The 26,793-nt window shown below is 37.0% G+C and overlaps 1 protein-coding gene across 3 annotated transcripts in view; it reads right to left on the minus strand.

Annotated features, from left to right (window-relative positions):
* Positions 1–26,793, minus strand: part of LOC115448561 (ankyrin repeat domain-containing protein SOWAHC) — a 53,210-nt gene that overhangs the window by 16,172 nt on the left and 10,245 nt on the right. For 2 of the 3 annotated variants that reach the window (XM_037443908.1, XM_037443906.1), the window contains exons 3-6: positions 23,782–23,808; positions 23,578–23,706; positions 4,876–4,888; positions 476–480 (exon numbers count right to left, since the gene is read on the minus strand). In XM_037443908.1, the coding sequence (XP_037299805.1) occupies positions 476–480; positions 4,876–4,888; positions 23,578–23,706; positions 23,782–23,808 (174 nt within the window). Of the gene's footprint in view, positions 1–475; positions 481–984; positions 988–4,875; positions 4,889–23,577; positions 23,707–23,781; positions 23,809–26,793 lie in introns of all 3 variants that reach the window. The other variant, XM_037443907.1, reaches the window with a different exon arrangement.

Below are 26,793 nucleotides of genomic sequence, written 5' to 3' on the forward strand. Positions count from 1 at the left end.
TTAAAGATTATATTTTGGTGAAGGTAGGTGTTATTAGCATAGTTATAGGAATTAGCTTGTGATCATCGTTGGTCATTTTAATATTTAAAACGTTAAGGTAAGTACAGTATAATTTTAGGAAACTGTATTTTGGATAAAGGTTGGGTTCGAACGGATTTAATAGTTAGCAATTTTAGCTTGTTCGACTAGTTGTTCCGATTAGATATTTATCTCCGCGTAAAATTGAGTCACTAGAGACACACCAGTATTTGGTTTGACTTCTGTTATACGTAATACGCACAATAACGCGTTAGGCCCAATAAAAAATGAAAAAATAAAGTGTCACCAAATTGAAAATGTTTTTGCTATTATTCCGTACCAACTCGCTGAGATAATCCCATAAAATTTGTACTATTATAGGTGGGGCAAAGTTTTCAGTCAGCATTTAAGTCTTTCGAATATATATTACTTTATCCGAGGCGAGGGTACGAGTTACGTAGCAATCGTCGTATGTACAAGATGTAGGCGTGATCGTCGCTGATTCAGTGGGGTAGTTAGTGGCGGGCGGTCCTAGGTTCGACGTCGCCCGGAGAAATATTGGCCCCGAGGGAAGCTCTGTTAATTTGCAGCGCACATTGAGTACAGGCACGATTTTCCACGTATCTATGTATCTACCTACGCGTCGGCCGTGTCGGCATCGACGGAGCCATTTTCGGTTTACTCAAATAATAAAGCGTACGTGTTGTATTCTGAACTGTTTTTTTCATCGAACGTGTTTAAATAAATATTCATAATTACACATACTGATGATGAAAAAGATGTAATACAATTGATAAGCGGATTCTACATTAATGCACTGGCGTTTTGTTAATAACTATAGTCATATGCGAACTAATTAGGCCACTTAAAATCTTTGTTCAGTTAAGACCGGAGGGGGTACCAGGCAATCATAATAATATGAATGCTTACTAAGACTGTAATTTACAAGTAATTAAATATACTTACGTACTGCATGTTGCATGTGTTCACACCGACGGCGGCCGGCATCGACAAACAATATGCGGGAACAAAATGAAAAAAAAAAACAACATTTATTTATAACAAAGCACTTATCGCGAGGACCACAAAACTTTACAATGCGTATTGGAATATAAAAACAAAGGATAGTTAAAATAAAAACCTCATTAAGACGACGTTTCCGGGTCAGCGGGCTAGAGAATTTACAAATTTATTGTAGGCTAACCTAATAAATTTAAAACGGGATTACGTGGTCCGCGCACAAAGTAAAGCTTTATAATTTGCCCGATATAAATCTCATGTCTCTGCCCAATGTTTTAACATTTAAGACGCGAAAGGACATGTCTTTGTAGCCTGGACATTTTCGTTACTCAGCCGAGAAATAAACGGTTAAATTTGCCATACCGAGTTATATTCTATACACACTTTTTCGCACGCACATTATATTATTTCGATGGACAAAAAAGTCGTAAAAGGAGCGTACTTTTGAAGATTAGGTAAATTATGACGCGGCGGAAAAAATTCACGATCCAGTCACAAGTTTCGAAACATCAATAAAAATGTACATCCGCTCACTTTAAGTGTAAATTGTCATAGGACATTTTATTTTAGCCATCTAAAAAGCAATACTGTGTTTTGTGACCGTGCGTCCGGTGAAAACACTATGTGTTAAGTTGCTTTACTTCACTTGGATTACCTTATGCCGTACGGTGACGGCCGCCTGGCCTGTTAGAACGTTTTTATTTTCGACGATAAATACATTTACGACTCGTCTGGACTTTCCGGATATTTTTGCATACACGGAAACACAAGTGTTACAAAACTTTATTTTAGATGAAGTTTTAATGGCTTTTAGTTGCGAACACCACCGCTGTTTAGATGCCGTCTACATTTTGCAAAGTTCGTGGACAGGATTTAACTAATTTTAGTGTTGTACCCCATCTTAGCAAGGGTATATTAATAACAACTATTATCACAATAGAACCTTTACTCATATCGTGAGGGGTGTAAGAAATGGTAGGGGATGAAACTGATCAGCTTATAATATACTGGAGAATGAAAAGGACGCTGTAAGTAATCATTGGAGTCAATACGTTGAAAAAAATTATTATCGTTGTCGACTGAGTGTATATTTTATTGTATGACAAAATATTTTTCTTTTTAATAACTACAATAAGGAATTAGAGTATCTTTGACGATGGCAATATGTTTATTTTAATTTTTTAAACAAGCAGAACGTTTAACTAGCTAATAAAATTAAAGAATCGTGGATGCGTTGCCGGCCGACCTTTAATGAGGGGAATGCAGTTTTGAGTGATTCTTGGGCCTCCGGCAATCTTACGGTTTGAGGTGAACACGAAATAAGTGTTTAGGCCCTTTTCACACGTCCCAGTTTGGCTATTCACCGGTAGAATATGGCAACATTATATGATAATGCGGGATAAATTTTACGACCGAGATTTGTTACCAATTATCCTACAACAGGTGGTTACCTACCGTTTACACTATAATAAGAACCTACCAACCCATTCCCTTAGCCTAGTCAATGTCCTAAACAGGCGCGCATAAACGTAACCAAATACAGATTGAGGCGTTAATAATGAACAATACACTAAAAGGTACACCTATTTTAATCAAAACGTACGCGTACGGGACACGTTTGGGAGCATCGTTAAGGTAGAGAGAGCAACCGCCGGACTCTCGTGGCCCACTACATCCGCTAGCACGTCATATTGATTGCGTTTGCATGTACATCAATTAAGATCCGCGGGACGATGCGTCTTCCACGCCACTAATTATCGTCTTGTCAACTTGCTTACGTGTGTAATTATGCATATAGTTTGACAGCGACGTTGATATACGCGCCGGTGTGTAGTGTTACCATTATTACGCGTCTCGTCAACAGCCGGCGAAATGGTTTGAAACACTATTCGCGTCTCTATTTCCTTGTGTAGAACATTGATATACAATGATAAAATAAAAAAAATTGGCCGTTAATGTGTAGCTGAGTAGATAAACAGGCTAAGGTGCCATTGCTTGCGATGTTCTTTTATATAGTTGGGTGTATGTTCAAGAACTATTTTTTGCGCACTATGGTGTCGAGCCTTCGCGATACAACCTATGGGATGACACCTATCTCTTCTAATTGAGGCGTATTAACCTGTCTCATTTAATTATATCCACCCATTTGACTACAAAAAGCATCACAAACGGGAAATACCTCATAGCAAATAACGAAAACATTATCCTCATCCTCATTTATTCGGGCAAAGATAAAAGGAATAAGATCGCCGACATTAAAACCGTCCCGTAAATGCCAGAATTTAGGTTGTGCATTATTAAATTGAATCGTCCACCATCGCTTTGACCTATTAGTGACATGAAAGCTGTAATGTGTTGCTGTTTTAACTTTTCAATAGTTGTTTATACTAAATATAATATTCATTGCCCTCGTCGGCACATGCTACAATTTAAGAAATTGCAAACGCGGTGTTTTTTAATATATATGCATCCTACGTTCTGTGGCTCAGTTCATCTTCATATTGAATAAAAATGTCATATGCAATACTAATCTATTTTTAACGCGAATTCAAAATAAGAAAAAGTAGGACGCTACACTGGCTTTAGCATAGATAACGCGCTGCATAGACATTGCGTCGGATGACAAGACTTTCAGCACTTTGTAACGTTCACTTTTCGATGCGCGTTTTGAATATTCACTACGGAACGATTTAAATTTTTAAACTCTATTGACGCCGTATCGGAACAATATTGCGCTGGACAGAGCTCACGAGCCGAGCTTTTTATTGGAGCCACTTTAACAATTGTGCGCCGTCCGGACGTCATAAATAAATTATCGAACGCCCGTGTGCTTAGATTATTCAGATATAAAACAATGATAGTAAAATACGTGAACTGTACTTACGCCCTGTGATGCCCGCAGCGGGATGTTTCGGTACCGGAAAACAATATGAAATATTTGTCAAAATTTAATAATTATTGTTTGTTGTTTGAGAGGTTATCAATGTCGTCGTAAAAACAAAAATCGTTATTATTTACCTTTATATTGGATTACGTAACATTAGCGAAACATATCACATTTTATAAATTATGGGTAGCAACACTTTGTTTGTGTTGGAAGTTAAAAATGTCTTTAATAGATATATACAGTCTCACTTATAAAAAAATCGCAAAGTTATGCTTAAACAAAAATTTACTCGAACAGCTGTAAGTCAAAATCGGCCAACTTGCCCCTTAATAAGGTTTAAATTAGAAACCGGTGATGTTTTTGACAGCTATTTAAGGAATTCTAAACCACCTCTTAACGCTCAAACAGATTTATAAGTAAGACTGTTTATATTTACCTATTAACTGCTCATTTCGCCTCTTTGTTTTAATAACGTGATATCTTGCAAAATTGATTTTAAAGCGGTGTTTTTTGGCCTTCAATAAATAATTATGTCGAAAATAATAATTCTTTTTTTAAACTCATTATAACCAGCATAAAATATATTGATTATTAAATAAACTGATAAGATTTAACGGGATTATCGTGTTATTGAAGCAAACAGGCGTATTGGACTATGACATGCTTACTTTAAGGTTATGCCACCCACAAGATAGAGAGCGGAACATTAATACGCAGCTCGTACATACCGTCGGTCGGCGTGCAGTACACATTGTGGTATATTTCACCACACAATTACGTATTTACACAAGCGAAACCGCGGACTAAAACTGTAAATAAACGTTCACCCTTAAACAAAATCCCTCAAAGCTGCGCGGTGTTTATCCAAAGCCCTCGTTTCGTAAATTACATGCCGCGTAATTATTGCCTGTAATCACTATATGTCGTGTAATGTTACACTATGTAACTTACCGTAAAAGGATCCTGAAACAAACAAAAAAACACATTTTAAAAACACATCAACATGAAGCATTATACACGAAATTGATTGCATACATTACACAGCCGCTAATAAGTATAATTCGAAAAAATGTATCAAAGCGAAATTGTTGGTGCATTTTATACGAAACGCCCAGGTATCATTAGCGCAAGAGGCTAAGTACAGGTTATGTACCAAGTTAAGATTGCTAAAATTTCTTTATGACACGTAAGGCAGTGATTGCACGCCTTCTACACTAGTGTATATTTTACACATGAGTGTATAAGTTTTAATATTATGTTGTTTTAATAAGTTTTGTCACGTGGCTGGTGGTTAGTATTTGCATAGGTAAATTTTTTACAAGCCATTAACATTTTCAAAGCTGGGAAACTGATGATTTTCGCCTTTCACATTGTGCTATTAATTCAATATAATATATCCCGTGTGGCAACAATTCCTTCAAATTTACTCTCACGCTTCCATGAAAGTGAGCAAAAAAATCAGATTAAGTTTCGGAACAGTATCCATAATGTACGCCTCCTCCGACGCTCTCGTGAGCACCGAATTACCAACTAAACTGTAAAAAACGTAGATAAAAGTGAGGGCTCTGCATATTCCCATGATCGGGAGACGGTTCGACGGCATTTTAATACACCCATAATCGTCGATCGACGGTGGATCATATGAAATATGTAATGCCGCTAATAGGTATCGGTGGGCAGCTTCCTCAGCGGTCGCTCGGCCAATTTTGCCGTTGGTAATAACCTTAATATCCCATCAGTGCTACAGTCCATGCGTGTACAAAGATGAGACGGGTAATGACGGCGGCTCGACCCCCGCGCTCGCCTCCGCCGCGCGCGCATTATTCACATTTATACAATAAATTTGTACCGTCACCACAACACTACATCATCGAGACGCGATTGTGATGTTTCGAATTCAATAAAAATAAACAATTTCCATAATAAAATAACAGACAAGCTCCAGTAAATTTGTAACTAAATCTGACGACATATATATTCGTCAAAAATATCTGCAAGATTTACGGAAGTGCTTGCACCATCCGACGTTGCATTTGTAACAATAAATATTTAATTCCGGATTGATGTAGCGACACGTGTAGCTCTTCTCACGGTGTAACACGGCGGGGTCCTTGTCGGCGATCGTGTAGATAAAATGCCGTGTACAACAGTGCAAACAAGAACGTCCACTCAAAATAATCATATGTTCGAGTTAAAGAAAGCACCGATGTCATTTTGTACTAATTAAAAAGCCAAACGATTAATCTCAATCGCACTACGTTAAAGCAATAAACAATCAGTCGTCGAATGTCATTTTCGAGAAATGTGTGTCGTGGTTGTAAATGAAACACTCGCATGGATATAAGCATGGTGAATGAGGATTTCTAAAATAAGAGGCAATTTATTATCATAAGCATTGCAGACGCAGTGACGCAAACATTCGTCGACAGTTATTAAGCGTTAGAACGCCGCATCACGATAAAGAGGGTGAACACGATACGTGCACACGACATCGTCATCGCTTTTGTCACACCGATGCTCATCAAACAAAAAAAACACAATTCCTTCACATTTTCAATACTTACACGATATGATTTCTTAATTAGAGATTATAGTACAAGACTGGTTTACGGGCAACGAATTTGATTATCAAAAAAACTTTTCGCAAACCTTGTATTTACAATGCAATTAAAAGTAGTTATGAAAAATATTAAAAAGGATCATTCGTCAGCATACAAAAATGTGATAAGGATACCACTGCGCGTGGAACACCGTCAATAAATAAGTTCAAAGTGCACAGTGCATACAATGCTAGGTATAATGGTTTAATGCGGCCGGTGTGAATTTAATTGTGGTGTTGTTAGTGGACGTGGTGCGCGGTGCGCGGTGCAGTGCTCAGCGCACCACGGGACCCAGGGACGCGTCGTTAATAGAGTGTTGTGTCTCTTCATTTTGTTTGAACGTTCAGTGACTCTGTTATTTCGGAGCGACTAATAAATTGCGTGATGACAGGTGTCAGCTGCTCCACCGCCTCTGCACTCTTGCGTCGGTGTCTCATTCCTCACGTTCTACTCCTAAATTCTCTTATTTTATCAACGCTTCGTTCAATTTTCGTTTCGTTTTCTCGTCTTTCTATTTGTTTGTGTTAGCATTATCGCTTTAGTCGTGCTAATCCGTTTCACATGATATACTTATAATATACACGCGAAGTCGCGATGATCTTTTAAAAAATATTTCTTCATTTAATGTCTTTTTTGTAGATATAAATTCAAATGTGATAAGAAAATATTTTATTGTTTCACATATAACATTTAATTTTATTGATGGCCACTTCAAAACACTATTATACTTAATGCAATTCTTCTCGAATATGATCGTAAAAGATATTTTAGATGTGCCATCAGTAATACATGTGCGTCTATTTTAAATTTATAATATTGGCTACTTGTAATGAATAAATACTCTGTAAGTAGATAGATTTTTATCGACTATCGATAAGGTGTACCTGAAAGGAGATAATGAACGAGGTTTAGGATTTCCCAAGGGTTATAAATTAACCGCAGTGGTTGAGACGAATCCGACGGAGATTTATATGAGTTAGTGCGACGAGCGGCGAGTGCCGAGTAACAGCGGCGCCCGTACGCCAGCGTGGTGCACCATTCTTATCCATTCGATTTACGTCGCCGAGTTTGTTCTTTTGCATACATCGTAAAAAATTTATGAAATTGAAATCCCAATACGACTTATAATAAAAACAATTGCAATATCCGTTAACATGATATTTCGAGAGCACGACGGAACCAAATTTCTATGGAGAAACTTACATAACTCACACGTACATGATATTTTTGTATTTAATACACAAAATATCATTAGTATATTAAAAGTAAAAATTTTATATATATACATATACGTATAACTGCCCCATGTACTTGTGAAATCATTTCACAAAATAACATAAAATATCCAAAAGACATGAACAAAAGGAACTCGACCAAAGCGTTTCCTCCAAAAATAAAAACGAGGAAAGAATGATATGATATAAATCAAAAGATATATGTATTTCTTTTTACTATCGTTAATTACAGAAGGGCGTATATAAATAAAGAACGCGCGCCCATTGAGCCGGAGTGGCAAGGCGATCGCCGCGGCGCGCCTTGTCGCTACAAGCAAATGCACTTATCTCACCGGGATGTGAAAAACTGTTCTTAACTCGCTGTCGTCGGTTAGTTGCGCCAACACAATACATCCGACTACGCTCCGAGTCAATGCCTCCAGAGGTTATGTTTGAACAGGATTTGGACTTTGGAGACCCAACAAATAAAAAAGTCACAAATCAGAATGGGCCGAACACAGAAACAATAAGAACTAACACTTATGTTTATTTTATTCCATTGTATTGTTGCCGTGGGGAGTGTTTTACATGTCGCCGAGTGTCGTCAATGGACTCTATGGACGCGTTCGTTATGATGAACCGTTTCCTGGGCTGCTAATCATTAGCCTGTAATTAACACTAAACTAATATATCATTTTGAGCTCGGATGAAAGATCGTAAACCCGTCAACGGGTCGGCGATAAAAATAAACAGAAGTCTTTGATACATTATCGATACAAATAAATTGTCCGACCAAGAATGAATATCAATAAATTGAAAATGTAACTCGTAAAAACATATCATCGATTATTGTAAACAGCTGGCGGGCATTTATGCAAAATGAATGGTTCATCGGGCCAATTCAACGGCGGTAGCGAAGTTAGAAGAATTTTAATTAATATTTACACATTGACTGCAACTACATATTCTGTTTAGTTTTACACGGGGTTCTGCGCGGGTATTACATCACATCGTAGTTACAATAATCTCACACGTCCAACACGATCGACCCGCTCGCTCGAAACTTATCAATTTACATTAATTCTAAACTTTTGCTCAACAAAGGCCTTATTAAAATCTTGAAGAGAACTTTAATTTGCGACGACAGCGACATCATTAATCTTATTACGGCTCACACAACCACCCCGGTGCCTTGTTGAAGCAAGGAAAAAATTATCCAAGTAAATATTTCAAACGAGAAAATGTTAGCCTCGTAAATTTTCTTCAAAAACCGGTATTTCCAAATACCGCGCAAACTTTAAACACCGATTCTTAATTGGGAACTGGTAGTCTAAATTGTTTAGGGTCTTTACCTCGTCTGCGGTTAATTCTATTTTCTCAATTGATCGCAGCACTTAACCCGCTCCGCGGCAACTGTGCGTAAATCTTTCTAACGACTGATTCACAAAATAAAACCACGAGTTGAGCATTCATGATAGCGCTTATCGTCCCATTCTCATCTTGTTCGCTTTGCTTTGCATTTGGTTAAACAAATAGAGGCTTCGACGGGTCGGTCGGTGGGCAGGTTCTAATTAAAAACTAAATTCAGTCGTTGTCGTGTATTACTTAGATGGAGCCTCAGGCCGTTAGTCACAGCGTCCGGCGCCCACCGCACCATACTTCTGTCTGCAACTTTCGGCTCTGTCTTCGATTTCGGCACGCACTCATTACGATATGCGAATATTTAGAACTAATACAATAAAATAAAGTAATAGACTTGATACTGCTTCGTAAAAATCACGGCGAATGTCAGTTCTATAAACCCTATATGTATTGCTTATTTTCAAATAACCAAAAAGACCATTCCCGTTACAATCTAAGATATTCAGTTACGAACTTTCACCACCGTGACTCACGTAAAAATAATATACGCAAGTGTCTAACGAGAACACCTTTAAAATACCTCGACCGCTTCATAATCAGAAGCCAATTAAATAACAAATTATAAATAAAAGCAAACATCCCAAGTTAATTACAAACAATATCGAATTGAATGTTTGATCAGTTCATAATTAGAAACAATTGGAAACACAAAAACTACCTAGTCTTGCCATAAATATTGTAATAAAGAAAAAAGAAAATTGTTAACTGCAAATAACATTTATTACTTTTACAGTGTGTCAGTTTAATACATAAATATAAAACAATTAAAAATATAAAAAGCTTATTCGAAGTGGTCTCCATTGGCTGCAATACAGTCCTTTAAACGATGAGGCCAGTTATCAATAGAAGCACGCACTCTTTCCATGGGAAAATTCTTCACTGCCAATCGTATAGATTGTTTTAGGGACTCAAATTATCATGGCGTTTAGAGCAAGCTGTACTCTCTAAAACTGACCACAAATCATAATCCAGCGGATTAAGATCGGGACTAGACGACGGCCAGTCTTCAGCTCTGATGAAGTCCGAAACGTTCGATTCCAACCAAGACTGCGTGGACCGAGCTTTATGACCCGGCGCCGAGTCTTGCTGGAAGGACCATACTTGGTTATTGAACATGGTGATGTTAAGGGGCTTAACTACCTTCTCAAGAATGGTATCTTGATACACTTGTGCCGATGTTTTGATACCTTTTTCACAAAAATATGGCTCAGTCACTCCTTCATAGCTAACACCCCACCAAACCATCACTGAAGTCGGATAATGTCCACGTTGCACTCTGTCGACTAATTGGGAAGCTTCCTTAGAGCTTTGAGCATAAATACGGTCATTTTGTTTGTTAAAATGTTGCTCAATTGTAAAAATTTTCTCATCCGTAAACAAAATTTTTCTGTGACCTCCCTTTGCGTACCGCTTCAGTAGTTGTTTCGATTTTACCACCCTATTCTTCTTTAAATTATCAGTTAAGAAATGGCCAGTGCGTCTCTTATAGGCTGCAAGTCCTAAGTCATCTTTTAAAATACGCGACATGGTTCTAGGTGCTATCTTCATTTCCCGAGATAAAATCTTTTGCTTTCGGACAGGATTTCTTCGAATTCTTTCCCTTACTGCTTTGACCACCTTTTTCGTACGAACACTACGTGGACGGCCAGATCCTTTTCTGTCACAAACAGAGGAGGTCTCATTGTACCTATTAATAGCCCGGTACACAAACATTTTACTAATACCAAGTGTATGGAGAGTTTTAAAAATTGCATTTGGCTCCATACCTACTTTGTGTAATGCTATCACAGCGATTCGGTTCTCTTTATCACCCCACACCATTTTAATATCGCAAAATATTTTACAATGTATTGGCGCCAAAATGAGAAAACACAATGAACAATCGTATAAAAATGACAGATTCGAAATTCAAATGTAATATTTTTTTATAATTAAGTGTAACAGTATTTATGGCCAGACTAAGTATAAGCGAGAGAGATGGCGCGGGCGGCGGGGCGAGTGCGGCCAGCAGCCCAGTTCCGATGCTCGTTTATAAAGCGGCCGGCCCACCTCGTCCGCACTCAAAATTTGATCTTATCTCCAATATTTTAATAGGTTCCCGTGGCGGCACCTTCGCGCTGACCAGTAATTGTATAAAATATCTCCGAGGAATAAATTCAATATACGGCGAGGCGCGGGGCCAGCCTGCCGATGCCTTCGCCGCCGTGGATCACGGCGCTCCGTTTCGTGATAAAGCTTAAATCAACACACCAAGTAATTACAATCGAGCCACACTTCATCACAGATGCGAATAGTGATTAACTATCGCCCGCTTTTGGTTCCGCGCTGTTTGTACTCGCACTGTATGCCTTCACCTGATTTGAATTAGAACCAAAATTGGAAGGGGGATATTTAAATGGCTGCGACATGGTAAACACGTCCCGAAAGGGTTTATTAATTTGAATTTGGGTGTATTGTCACTTTGTTCGGCGGCGCTAAGTGATCCACCTGTCTTTGAATAACCCCCAAATAGTTTCAAAATCAGATGCGTATCTTTTAATTGGATATTTATTCAGTTAGAGCCCACTTCCGCGGCGAATCAACAACTCGAAACTAGCCCGGAGAGTACACCCTCGGATGGGGTCTGAGAAAATCCTTAACCGACCTTTTTAATTTTGATTAATTAAAAGTTTCGCATGAAAAAGCGTAATCTTAACGCAGGGGTTGTACTCTGTGAACTTCTTTTGTATTTTATCCTATAAAGAGAAGTTTTTCAGTAAAACAACGCTGAATCTGCAACAAAATATAAAAGTTTTACAATAACGTATACGCCTCGGGCGGGAAGATCATCAAAGATTAATTTAAATCCTCTCCCTGAACTTGCTATCCGTATTTACCGAAAATATTAAGAAGAAAGTAAAAAAGAAGGGTTTATAAGCGGACAATAGGAGAACACTGTTTTGAACGTTGTCTACTCGATATGAGACCACGAGAACAGCACTCGGAGTTGGGTACTTGAATGGGTTTTGAGTTACTGCCGGTGCGTAGCGTCAAATTCGAGGCGAGAATCGCAAGACACATCACACGAAGCATGTATTACATCAGCTTAATGCAGAAACAGTGTCTATACGTATATTCGCATTTATACTGTAATGAGGCCGTTACACGGTGCTCGAGTTTGGTAGTGCCGTGGGCGGGCGGTGGGCTCGCACTTACTTCGCTGCAAGCGGCCTCTCCCAATTAGCCTTAAAATAATGAACATGTTTTATATTTCCACCCGAGTGCGGCGTGTACTTATCCCCGTTTGCCCCGGGAGGTCATGCGGCCGTGGCCCTGAACACGGCTGTTTTCTGCCGAACGTTACACAATTATAAAGGGACAGGTTACGTTCCCAATTTATTTGAGTGAATCCCACAACAATGCAACAGAAAGAGACCAGGCGTATTATCATCCGCAATGATCATTTTTTTATCCATCGGTAATTTTATTTTCAGAAACGGACTTATTATTGAAAAAAAAATCCACAGAGACAAATAACACAATCAACAAGCTTCATAAAGTAAAGTTTAACATTTAATAACATCTTGTCAACGTGCATTAAAAAATTTGCCATGAAGATATATCGTTGCGGTCGCTCCGCAGTTATATTTTAAATAAAGCATTTAACCGCTTCCTGTCTCTTTAGTCTACAAATAACGCGAGTGATCAAAGTTTTAACTAATCCTGAATAAATAATCAATTTAGCCAAGCGGGCGCGGCTTCTGATCGATTGCCACAATACCGACCGGATGATATACTTGGCGAGCCGCGACGATAAATATCCCGAGACAAATGTTTAGGAGCGTCTCCGGAGTGTTGCGGTGACACTAAATTTAAAAGCTTCAATTGTACAGAAATAACCAAAACACGGTTAAGATCTTTCGAAAACAAATCGTGTATCGCTCGTTTGACGACAATCGTGATTGACTGCGCAAGTGAATGCTTCTAATATAAACAAATTAATAGGGAGCCGGCGGGCGCGCCGCGAACCGCACTGGCACCCGAGACTCTTAGCTAGCCCGGCTCAGCTCGGCGGTCGCCGCTCACTCAGCCGCGCCCGTCATTCATGTATTTAGGAAAATATACTATACGCGCTAGCTGTAAATCACTGACAGATGACTTTCTTCCACTTTTATTAAACATTTCCTGTCTACTTGTGATATTTTCATTATGGATGACAATATCGAGGAAACATAACTCTCGAATAATAATTTTTATTGCCACGCGTATCACAACATCGCTTTGCTGTTTAATTTAATTATAAATAACTTACAGTACAAAACGGAACGATATTAAAAGGAACGGGACGCGCTTAAAAGTTGAAATCCGACGTGCGACCGTTATCTACATCCATTAACATGCTACATGTGTTAATCACATCCTCTTAGGGACGTCTTATCAAAACGGGAGCAATTTTAAGAATGACTGCGCCTATAAATAAAGGAGTCTTTACATTAATTATGAGCTTAATTATGTAGAATCCCTTTGATTTACAAGGCGCTCCTTGCCCACGCTGCCGCAAACGAATTGTAGTGGCTTAGCGTAGTAGCGAGCTTGCTTATATTATTTTTGTCGTAATATATCTCGATTAGTTGCGTATACACGGAGATGAAAGTGAATTGGGACAACTTGTCGCCCGCACCACTTCCAAGGATTATCCGATTAAAACCACTTCGGTATTATTCGCTCGCTACTTGAACATATATAAATAGGATTTATTAAACTCACTGATTTGACTGTTGTTTCATCCTAAATATCGTTCAAGACGTGTTTGATTTGTGATATCAGAAATTTTAATTCAGCGTTTGTTACATGTTTCAAAGTTTATTATATTATGAATTAAAAAAAAATATAAACTAACATAAGAGCATTTGATCAGAGTTTAATTCATGCCCAATACCACAATAAACTGGATCCCTTTCACATCACGGACAAATAATGTTAGTTAACTGTGTATGCACTCACTGCATCTCTAACTACTTTGCGGAAATTCTGATTTGTTTTTTTTTAACCGTTCGAAGTTTTTGCTTTGAAACTACAAAGCGAATAGAAATGGACCGATAATAAAAATACTCGATACAGGTTAAAAATGAAATCACAATAGATGTTCGCGAATAGCCGAAAGCTAGCGGGTAGAGGGTTTGCGAGACATGTACGCCGGCGGCGGCCATTGCGGCGACATGTGAGCCACCCTACTATCTAGCGTCATGCACTACCTACACTGTATTTGTCATCTATCTTTGACGAACGTAACACTATAGTTAAAAAGGTTATAAACATTTAACAAGAAATTTTATATATTGAATGTCAAATTGTACCGATATTTTATTGATAAAAACCGCATCCAACAAACACGCCGCCTCTCCTACAGCTTTGGCCCCACAAACAAAAGATCAAACCGTATTCAAACGGGACAATCGAATAATTGCCCCGAATTGCCTACAAACGGCAATCCGAGTTCGGCATTCGACTGGCTCTATTTCTGCCTAGTGTTTAGAAACAATAGCTCTGCGCTGCAATTAGTTTATCCGATAGATGGTGGTCGAACGAGTCGTAAATCTACGCTCTTGCCACCAGTGGGCTCTGTACGTAGTTGTGGCGCCGTATGTAGATTTTGCTCAGTTAATTAATGTGCCATGGTAAAGTGAGAGAGGCCTCTCCCTCGCAACCCCAGTCGGGTTTCGTAAATTGCACACCCATCTCCCTCATGTACAATAGCTCCAATTTTGGCAAATTAAAATTCGACGCCCAAAAGAGATTGCCAGTTAACAAATACGTTTTTTTTTTATTCTATCAACCCTTGACTATATTTCGCTTGTTTCTGCGCGTGTGCGGTCCGTCAGAGCATTCCATAAGCGTCTGAAGAAAAATGTTCAACGCTTACAAAATGACGTCATTTGTAATGCAAGCCACAAAATTTTGCGGCGAAATAACATGAATATACTTTATCCCGATTTTCTATATGCGTGACCACGATATTGTGACCTAGTTGATAACTGTGTGTAAAAACGAATATTTAAAAAAGCGATACTTATAAATAAAGAAAACACTACTTTGTCCACTAACATTTTTCCTCATGCGCGTTAACCGTTCACCTTAATCACTAATTAGAAACCATTACAATTAAAACTTGTTTTATAGTGATTTAAATTTGTAATTCAAATGAGTTCTTTATATTTATTTTATTTAGTAATGATGATAATCTTATGCAACGGTCGTTCAGTTGGTATGCCTTGCTTCAACGGTTATATAAGTCTTTCTCGTTCTTATTAATATTTTTGGGGCGTTTCATGAAATTTATTAAACATTAGTAAGTGGAATAATCACGCTTTTTCAAGAAAAAATAAACTTGTCAAATTAAAATGTCATATTAAGATTGTTGTATTGTATTTTTACCTTTGATTTAGATACTCGCCAGAGTACACGTATGTATAGACACAAATACAATTGTGTAAACAGCTTATTAGAAAATATCCGTTATTCAAAATTCATTATTATATTCGTACAAGAATTATTCACCAAGTTATACGGCGAAAGAAGCGGTGATAGCCTAGTTATGAATGGAACGAGAATGTCTGCAGCTTCAAAATCCAGGGTTACGCACCCTTGACTTATCTTTACTTATTTGTGTTTTCTTTGTAAATTATCGCTTGCTTTAACAGTGAAAGAAAACATCCTGAGTTAACCTGCATACCCAAGAAAATCTATCTAAGAATTTTTAGCGTTTGTCTGCCAATCCGCACTAGACTAACGTGGCGGATTAAAGCCTAATCCCTCTCAGTGGTAGAGGGGGCCCGAGCCCAGCAGTGGGACAGTGCATAATACAAGGCTGATATTATTACAATCGGCGAATTATTCGCGAATACTCTAAATGTAGCATTTGATAAAGATTATTTATTAACATTTTTACGAAACATAATATTTCATCAGCAATACTAAATTAATTAACGAATAAATAAAAATAAAAACCAGTCTATACTAATTGATTAGCGATAGTGATACGCCAAGTAATATGTTTATTCATTTTTTTTAATACCAGTATATGTTTAATACATAGGTACCTATAATCAATTGAGGCCAATAAAATTAGGATTATATTTTAACATTTGTATATAAACCAATCTAGGTTCAATAAAATGCGGAACGGGCAATAGGTTATTTATGCACGTAAATTATTTTATTAAAACCCGCTGTTCGAAATTCCTAATTAGTTTCACATTTTCTATGCTTATTTATTATGCGGCAATAATAATATGACGCAGTTATATTTTCTGAGAGGCCCAGAAGATAAAAAACAGAGACTTAAAATTCTCCGGTCTCCTCTGATATTAGAATGTATTCTTCACTAAAATATATGTTTGCTAGTGAATAGAAATTTAAAAATATATTTTTCTAATATTTTATTCTTTTATGATATAAGTATACTTAACCTTTTAGATGAATAACCATGACTGAATAAGGAGAGAATATTATGAACATTGACGCATATTCTACAGACACGAACGTCCATAAACTATTTGTTCAAAATCTGAATTGAAATGGCAATCAAAATGTCACTGTTATAACCTATTTATTCACTTAACCAACAAATAATTTTACTTATATGACTAATATTTTTTATTCAAATCCGGGTTTACAATTAGACTCGAGTTATTATATCATGAGCGCCACTTCGTACACAACCACAAGCTGTCAATATTGACCATACTAAAGTCAGTTTGAATGGATTGCAGTTCAATTCAGTTGAACACAGTGAATGTTCGGAACGCTAAATCTAATATGTAGTACATATATATCGATGATTATGAAAAATATAGGCGTCTTTTACACATGCACAATTGAAATTTTGTGGTTTCATTATCGTAATCGGTCCGATATCCGTTTAAAATCGTGTTATTGTGTAACTTAATAATATTACTTTAACAAAACTTCTCCTTGCTAAAGTCATATAGCCCTCCGTTTGCTGGTATACAAAAATCACAAAGCACACGCACAATTTAAATAATTACTTGACACTTAAGCAATTTTGCTCGCAACAATGTGGCAACAATAACTTTAGACGAACATGTGTCAAACGGGGGTCAGTTTTTCGTAATCCGGCGGGGTGACGTACCCACCACGGGCCGGAATCCCGCCTTCATTATCCCTTTCATGCTGAATTTCAATAAGCACGCTATAGTATTTTGCAATAACAAAATCGCTTGTATTTTGGGGAACAACGCGCTTGCGGGACGACCTTGTGAAGCCAATTGAAAATTAATTTAACATTCAAATATCAAATATTTGAATATGAAACTTACACAATGATTAATTAAACATACATTACCGAAAATAGTTGACGATACAAAACTATTACAATTTTCCCAACCTGTTTGTTGACCTAAATATAAAATACAAATAGTCGACAAAAAAAGATATAAAAATAAAATAATGCCCAAAGCGCCTAAAAATCAATAAGAATCTAACCGCTAGTCATTAAGGTTCAATAATAGCGATTAAAAGTTAAAATGTTTTAAAACGCTTTCCAGTTTGAGTGGAACACTAGTAAAGTTATAGATAGGACTTCATTTAACATGACATCTATGACCTTAAGGCTATAGCACTAAAGATATTATCTTACTAATAGTCTTGTATTAGCTTCAAGACTTGATATAAGGCATTGTCTACATTATATTGAGGATGATAGTTTTAAAGTACTTAAAAATTATAAAAGTAGAACTAAATGTAAAACAAAAGACAACACAATAATATAACTCTCGAACAGTGCCAACACCTCGTGGCGCCAGAACCAAATTACCAAAGCAGAACGATTGCTAACCTGTCTCCTTTCAAATTTGATTGCGCCCGACATCACACGCCCATGAACTCTATAATGAAACGACAATATAAAAACAAAACTATGGGCATATATGATTAGGTCGATACACGAGTAAGGTAGAACCACTAAACAAACAACCATTACAGAAACGCTGAGTCAGCGTGTTCGAAATCACTTATTGTGAGAGTGACTTGCACGCGGGCACAAGTGCGTTATGCTGCGCGGCTAGGTCGCTACACTCGCCCCGTACAGTTACTCACCGACAAACCCATTTACATATCTTCGCTTTCGTGTGATCGCTGCTTTATGTTGTTATAATTAAAAACCTATAACTATGATCGCTAGACAGGTACCTAACTGTTTAAAAAAATATGTTCATATAGTTTATGGACGAAAAGTTCCTAAGTTCATTCACTAAGTATGAAAACTTTTGATGTTGAGTATAGTAGTATTGGACAATATATGCATTGATTTATTACTAAAACAATATGCGTAATCTTAGAAACATATCAGAGGCTACGGCATACCTATTAAGTTGACCATAGCAGCATAACAGGATTTATCGAAATATTTTGACTAATATGATGGCCTTGGTGGAATAATCGTATTGCGTTACGAGCACTGCGAAGCGAAGCAGTGAAGCAGTGAAGCACAGTGAAGCGGCGAATCATGTGTGTATTCTTTGTCAATTTATCGTTCGCTTTAACGGTGGAGGAAAACATCGTGAGAAAACCTGCACATCTGAGAAGTTCCCTATAAGAATTTCGAAGGTGTGTGAAGTCGACCAATCCGCACTAGGCCAGCGTGGTGGACTAAGGCCTAATCCCTCTCAGTAGTACAGGAGGCCCGTGCTCAGCAGTGGGCAAGTATTATAATACAGGGCTAATATTTTTATTACGAGCACTGCTCTTAGATCCTGGTTTCTAATCCCGGGCCTGTCAGAGATATTCAGTTTTTCTGCTCACATCAGCCCGGAGTGGAATTGGTGCCCAATATGCCCACAGACTCGTTCCTTATCACATCATGACACAGAACACACCTGAAATGTGAGTGCCATAGTTGCACCTTTGTCTACCCCATCAGGGGTTGAGGCATAATGTGCGTTGTTGGTTTGATGAAATACCTAAGATGAATCACTAGTGATCCATTGATCACCAATACACGCGTTCAAGAAAAGACAAAAATAAAAAATGCAGCAAAACATCCCTTGTCCTGGATAGAAGGGACAAGGCTGGGGCGCAGAGTACCATAAAAAAAATAAACGAGTTCAAGTAAAGACACTTACTCTTAGAAATAGTACGTTACTTACGCTAGCATTGCATTTGCGTCCGATGGATTATCATATCTCGAATGCATAGAAATATCTTCTATTGCATTAACTATTGTCAATATTCAGCCAGCAATTACCAATTAAAAAATGAAACAGCAACAACGTACTGTGACAACTATGAATGATTCATAATTTCCTTATTGTATTCAATGCAGAAACGGCAAGTTTAAATAAATATTGGAATGCTTTAATATTTAAGTAAAGGGTCGCGTGATTTTTGCAGAAAAAACAAATGGTGATAAAGGTTAACAGGAAACTCAGTTCATTTTATATTACAAATTGAAAGTCATATTGCTACTCGTCAACGTCAAAACGTAGGTTTGAAAGTAAGATACAGTTTATTGTAACATTTATAGATTTAAGAAAATATACATTACTATTATTTGAGATTTGGATTTTACTTGTTGGTTACATAAAAAAAATATGTTTAATAATTAGTGGAGAAGTAATTAATTGTTATTTTTCTTTTATCCAACCAGTTTATTCTCATTTATACGAAGTTCTGTAATTTTTAGATAACTGAATTATTTATATTTCTTATAGCATTCAAAAAATTTACAATTATAGCTATAAAATATTGACATTACGAACCTAAGAACTTTTAAAATAATCTTATAAAAACGTGAAAATAAAAAAGGTAAAAAAGAGATTTTTATCGATAAAAAGGAATTAACGATAAATAAGTTACAATACAATATTTACTCTACAAACATAGGGTTGACTCACACAAACCCTCAATAAATTAAGGACCATCGGTGTCTCGAATGACATACAAAAACATATAATAGAAAACGTTATTGGGCCGACGTGTGTTCGACATGCGTAGCTAAACAATGGCGCATGCCGTCTTCGGACGGGTCAAATGAGGCGAGGCGCGCCTCAAATCTCGGGTTGCACCGGCTTGGCGCCGCTCGACACATTCGAGAACTTAGCACACCCATTGGAAACGATAAAAAAAAACAATACACCAAAGTTCTTGCCGTCGTGCTTCAATTCACAAAGTAACAAGCGACCGTAACAAACGAGTTGGTCCGGGAATCGATTCCCGCGAGACTGCCCGTACAATACCGCTAAATATTCAACACTCATAAAAATGTACACATGAGTAACACACACAACACTGACAACACACACGCAAACAAACATCAACAAATAAATCAAATGCGGCTAATTTCACCGGTGAATTTTATAGTACCCGATGGGTCTAGAACAAGTTCCATCGTTCAATTAAATGGCACCATATATGGTGCATGTAGTAAATTTAAATGGAGATAAATCATTTGGGAAATCACTGTCTTAATTAGGCCTGAGCGATGTCAACGAAGCCAATGCTTTGCACCGGAATAAATCAGGACTTAAATTGCTTTCCGCGACGACACTCCCATCGCCAAAGCGGCGTTAATAGCGCGTGCAAACGAAATTTTAGACGAATATTTGTTTTTTTCCGTAGTTGTAATAGAACACCAACGCACCAAGCGGGCGCCATGAAAAAAAACGATTGTTATAGCCCCGAAAGCAGCCAATTAGAACATGCCAAACTATTTAATTTATTATGGTTGAGTCTTAAATGATATTTAACAGGCATATAAAATTATAAAACCCGTAAGTAGCAATTGAAATTAAAGAGGATAAGTATATATCTTCTTATATTACCCGATATAAATGTAATTAACAATACCACTATTGGATCGTATCAATATAACTGTTGGTATGGCAACTAACATCGAGTGATTTGGATTTAATTACTTGGATCACCAGCTCCGCCCCGGCCGAAATCGAATGGTCGTAAATCAAGAATAATAACATCGAGCTTTTGTTTTGTTTTTACTGACTAAACAAATCTTTATCAACACAATTACATGATCGTTAGGGAACAATTAAATATCATCCAATTGATTTTAGAAGGATCACCAACCATGTTGGGATTCAAGCAATAATGTTATGACATTTGTGTTAATTTCATATAAATTATATCTTATTTTCAAGTAGTCAAAAGTTTTTGCTACAAATACTGGCAAGGAGGCATTTCACTTAAACATAGGGCGTTGTTTGGAATAAATTAATCTACAACTTACTAGGAAGACTATGTTTACAATTCCAAGGATCTTGATATTATTTGCCAACAACGTTGCTCTTTGCGACGGAAGTTTCTAAGAAATCAATCTAAAAACATCTCTTAAATGCGTTTACAACTGACATTCACTGCTATAGTATTCCATTATCATGTAACGAAGGATTTATAGCATGTCTTAACATATTGTGTAAGGGAAAATATCAGAGACTAAAAAATAATTTTGACATTTTTTATGTATAGAAATAACTTTCTTATTTAAAAAAAAAAAAAAAACTTGACGCGATGACTCACGGCGCCGTTCAAAAAAAGAAAAATTATCTACAAATCACGTTATCGCAGTTTGTAATACCGAAGGGATATTCAGTTGTTGCAAAATCTAAAGCCATTGGGGAATTGAGGCAAAAAATGTATACAAAGATCTCTGTTAGATATAAGCAGATTTGTTTGGGTACAACGGCTTTAGCAAAGACAGAGAGAGCATTATTCAAATCATTTGACTGGCGCACACAACCACCATTATGAATAGATATAATTTTTCTAAAAGTCAGCCGACGAGTGTTTTATAATGTTCAATTTACAAAAAGAAAAACTTTATTTATTGCAACGACTGTTGTATGCCTTTATGAATCTCGCACAGATAATTATTCAAGATTAACAAAGTGTAAACGAGAAAGTCATGAAGTGTTAAAAAAATCATAAAATCCACTAATTTATCAAGACTAATCATCGTTCAGGTTATTAATGTATAAATATTTAAGCTGAACTCTTTTAGATAGGAAGCAACGATGACATTTAAATATGCCATTTGAAAGAGATACAAGCGAGACCTACAATAAAAAAAATATCATAAGAACCCACACACAGAGATATTTCCACAAATCTATAATTCAATCAACAAGTCGGACAAATACGAAAATAAGCATCAAAGTGTTTTTTTAGAGGAATGACGAGTAGTAGCAAACACGTGTTACATATTGTCTGACAATATTTACAGTGGCTTTATTAGCCCGAGAAGCGGATAGAAGAAAATGAAAATAGCCCTTCAACGTCTTGAAACACATGTCGTGCCGTTGTATTGCACTCGTTGTGTATCCACCACGATTAATCTCAAAGTAATTTTTAAATTATCTATACTTATGACAAACAGAATTTGTCTCTGCCACGGGACTGCGTATCTATAACACTGCGACCGTAGAACTTCTTGTCCATCTACACAGATATCTTGGATAATTCTCATTAAGTTCTGTTAACAACTATTCACATAACTACGAGAGGATGCCAATAAAATTCAAATCCAATTGCGTCGACCCTTGATTTACAACGAATCAATAAAAGAGAAGGCTATCATTACCCTTTTTATTGCGTATTCAATAAAAGTAATGTACTTGGTAATCAATGCGATGACACGACGACAGATTCGAATGGGAGACTGGAGCCTGCCATTAAGGCTATTAAAATTATTTAATTATTTAAATTGGAACTGAAGTCGAACTCCACTTGTGTATGCAAATGGATAGATCAAACATCAAATAGAACAATTTGCACGACGAAAAGGTTATCGAATATAATTGCAATATGACAACTATTCCGAGTTATAGGAATGTTAAATTATTATAATTTACTAGCCGTGCCTACATCAACCGTCGGAATGTATGTCAGAATTAGCAAACCCTCAACCTTTATGTTATGATGGCGATACATCAAGTGCGCGAGTTGAAACAACGTTTAAAACATAATAGTATGATAGAAAAAAGACGGGTTTTGAGAGATGGCTCGTAAAATAAAACAAGGGACTACGTCCGGAGATATGTCAAGATAGCAAGCGGTGCGGCGGGGGGCGCGGGCCGGCGCCGGCCGAGCTCCCCGAGACCCAATTAGAAGCACACCTTTTGGACATGTGCTCTCACTCGGCGTTAAATAACGCCTAAAAACTCAAGGATATGAGACAACTACATCCGTTACCGTTTATCACTTTTTTCTCCAAACATTCTTTTGGTTTTTCATTTACTTTAGATTTATTTTGCGAATTATTGTTAAGCTTCGACGCGTGTTAATTTAATTTTGTAGAGCTCTAAAAATTAATAAATGTAAGTTAAAATTTTATAAATATAATTAACTATAAAGCTACACATCATAAGGCTCCATAATGTTGAAGTCGAGACTCAAGAGTACTCACCTTTGTCTTGACAAGTTTCGCGTTCTCTTTGCACATCTTAGCCAGAGCGTGGTACTCGCCTCTAGCCGCGCATAGTATCCATTGCTTCTGCTTCGAATCTAACGGGTCCGTTTCGCTTTTTTGATCCAACTAAAATGATTATATTTATTTTATTTTAATTACAACGATAAAGTACTGAGAATGATGATATACAAAGGTACTCACAGATACTCTGTCTTCCTCGTCAACCCCCTGCGAACAAACACACATTGTCATGGTTAAAACGGATTCACTGTTCAACAGAGTATTTCGTATGCGTAAAGTTCGAGCGTGTTCATTCATAGCAAACAATTTATTAAACGATGTACACAAACATACTTAACGTCTGAAAACAAAAGATTAGGATTATAAATAAAGACGATATTTACATACATAATAAATATCTTAACGACACATATAAATTAATCGGAACCTAATATTTCAAAATTAATAAATGAGTACTTATATTGTGAAAATAATATTTTGAATTAATGGTCAATAAATTCGAATTCTCCCGTCTTCAGGCTTGCGCTGCGATTAACGTCGTCTCGTATAGGTCATAAGCAAATTGAAAAGTGGAAAGTAATTAAATACCGTAAGTAACATATAATACAGTTCATTTTTGTGTAATGTATTGACGAAGTTACAATGCATGTCGCCGATGCACTGGGCGTGCGTTGCGCAGCATGACCACTTTACCACCTGTCGTTACATATTTATGTCTACACTATTGGCCTCACTGTTAGGGACTTCGATATTGACAAGATAACATCCTTAATGTGATGTGTTTGATTTAATAATAAGATTATGTTTGTTGTTAGTTTTTTGGTTTTGCCGTAAGAACAATTAAAAAGTCCTAAATCGATAGACTGCCCATTGTCGTAAACATCTTTAGCATCGCATTATACTGCAATGCTACATTAATTTTCATTACGTATTGTATTAGCAGTGAGCAGTATCACCCGATGCATGGCCTGTTTTACTGTTATTACTTCTAGGTAATGAATTCGTATTAATAGATCTGGCGCGTAGTGAAGGAATTCCATTATAATGACTATAACGTTTGAGTAAAACTGAAATGGAAACTATTGTAGCATCCAATACCTTAGGTACATATATCCTACGATTTTCAAGTAATATAAAAATGTTATGAAGTCTGTATTAATATGGCAAAGAATAAGACGAGAATTGATAGACAAAGCTGAATGTAAAAAAAATATTTAATAGCTTAATTATATTTAGTTAATATATATTAACTAAATATAATTAAGCTTATCTTATATAGTGTGCTAGTGTGTATATATATATACACACTAGCACACTATATAAGAATTGTGCATGAAAGCAATAATGTTTAAAAATGAAAAAGTGTGGAAGGTTGCGCTTGCGGGACTCCAGATTCGCTACAGGACGCCGCGCGCGTCGTGGTTCTCTTGCTGGGCCGCTTTACCCCGACGAGCGCTAACGATCGATATGCGTCATTGGCTCCTAATTTTTAACTAAAGCTGTGTTGTGCCTTATAAACCTTCACCTAACCGACATCAGTAATGTTTTAATTAATCAAGGTTATATGTTTATTGCTTCAGTTAGCAGACATAAAGAATGAAAAGTCGATGCAAGATAAGATTTTATCGATATCACGGCGAACGTTTTTCGGCCCGAAATGCTATGGGATTGATTTTGAAATGTTCTTTTTGCAAGGCGCACAGAGTACAACATGTTCGTACTTTCGCAGATGCAGTCGTCGTATGGGGCTCAATTGTTTAATCCCCGCACTGCATGTACAGAGTTGTGTTGTTCTTATCATTCAATTGCTGACGGCTAATTCATCCGTTCCTATTTTCCATTACTTCGACAAGGCTCGTTAAATGTGGCATCCGCGTTGTTGATGGCCGCAAGTGATTCTCAGATCAGAATAGCGGAGAGAACAATGAAATCGGTCATATTTTCCTGCCAACCCGCAACGGACCGTGCCACCTTATCTGGCTCATCGTGCATAATAACTTGCGTTTATTCAAAGCACCGATGACGTACACTTAAACCGAAGCTTATTTTCGCTACCTCTTTGAAGGATTTATTGTAGGTGCAGAAAACATAATTAAATAGACTTATATAAACAGTCGTCGTAAAAGGTTATGGCTTTAGTAAGAGATATTTAATTGGCAAAATAATTACAAAGTAATAAAACAAGTAAGCGATGGTTAAGTTATTTGTCCACGGGCTCATTCGAAGTCATCAACAGAAACACTTTAACTTTTAATGATGTGAATAAGTAGACCTAAAATTAAACGTAGAATGGACTGGTTCGAACGATAAAGGAGTTTACTATCTGTTTAGACACTAAAATCGAATTGAATCTCGCGTTTAGCACAATACTGAGAAGTTCTAAAGTCCTTGCAAGATCGAACTAACTTCTTCATTTATTCTGTTACAGAATTTCATCTTTCCACAAATGGCTACTGAGAACCTCATCGATGTCTTGTTCTTAACTAATCACATGGGATTGGTAAAACATGTTTCACAAAAGATTCGTTAAATGGATTACTAATACCAACTATTTGATATACTGGGAGGGAATCAAATTACAATATAACTATTGTTTTCGAATTGAATAACACTGGAAGTGATAGGATCATATCCTCGAGCTTCACTGCATTATACGCGATTAAAACTATAAAAATTAAGACGGTACTTAGAATACGCAAAGTTGGTACCTGGACTTACTGACCGTGGTGTCACGAGTGATAAATTAGCAGGCAGGTCGTTTTGAAGCTAAATTCATACCGACAGCGTGGTCAGCGCAAAGCACGAATGACCTTTTTTTAGAGCATTAATGGCGCACGTGCACTTTGGAGTCCACACGACAGTAATTGTCGGGCGACAATCGACCACAAGTCACGAGTCACTATTCAATTCACTATATGCTTTGAATAATGAAGATATTAACATTAACAGTTAAACACGAAAATTATAATACCATCTATTTTTGAAATGCGACGTGACTGACTCTAACCGTAATAACTATGTGCTTTTTTGTTAGTTTTTCTTTTTTGTAGTTAAATAAACGTCCTAAAATCAATGTTGTTTAAGTACATCACTGTTGCCAAAGGATTTTTATCAAACCTATTGTTGATACACATACAATCGTCGTTGATCTATTTTTGGGGATTAATCAAAAGACGAAAGAAAAAAGAAACG

Source organism: Manduca sexta, chromosome 27, assembly GCF_014839805.1.
Source record: "Manduca sexta isolate Smith_Timp_Sample1 chromosome 27, JHU_Msex_v1.0, whole genome shotgun sequence".
Taxonomy (NCBI): Eukaryota; Metazoa; Arthropoda; class Insecta; order Lepidoptera; family Sphingidae; genus Manduca; species Manduca sexta.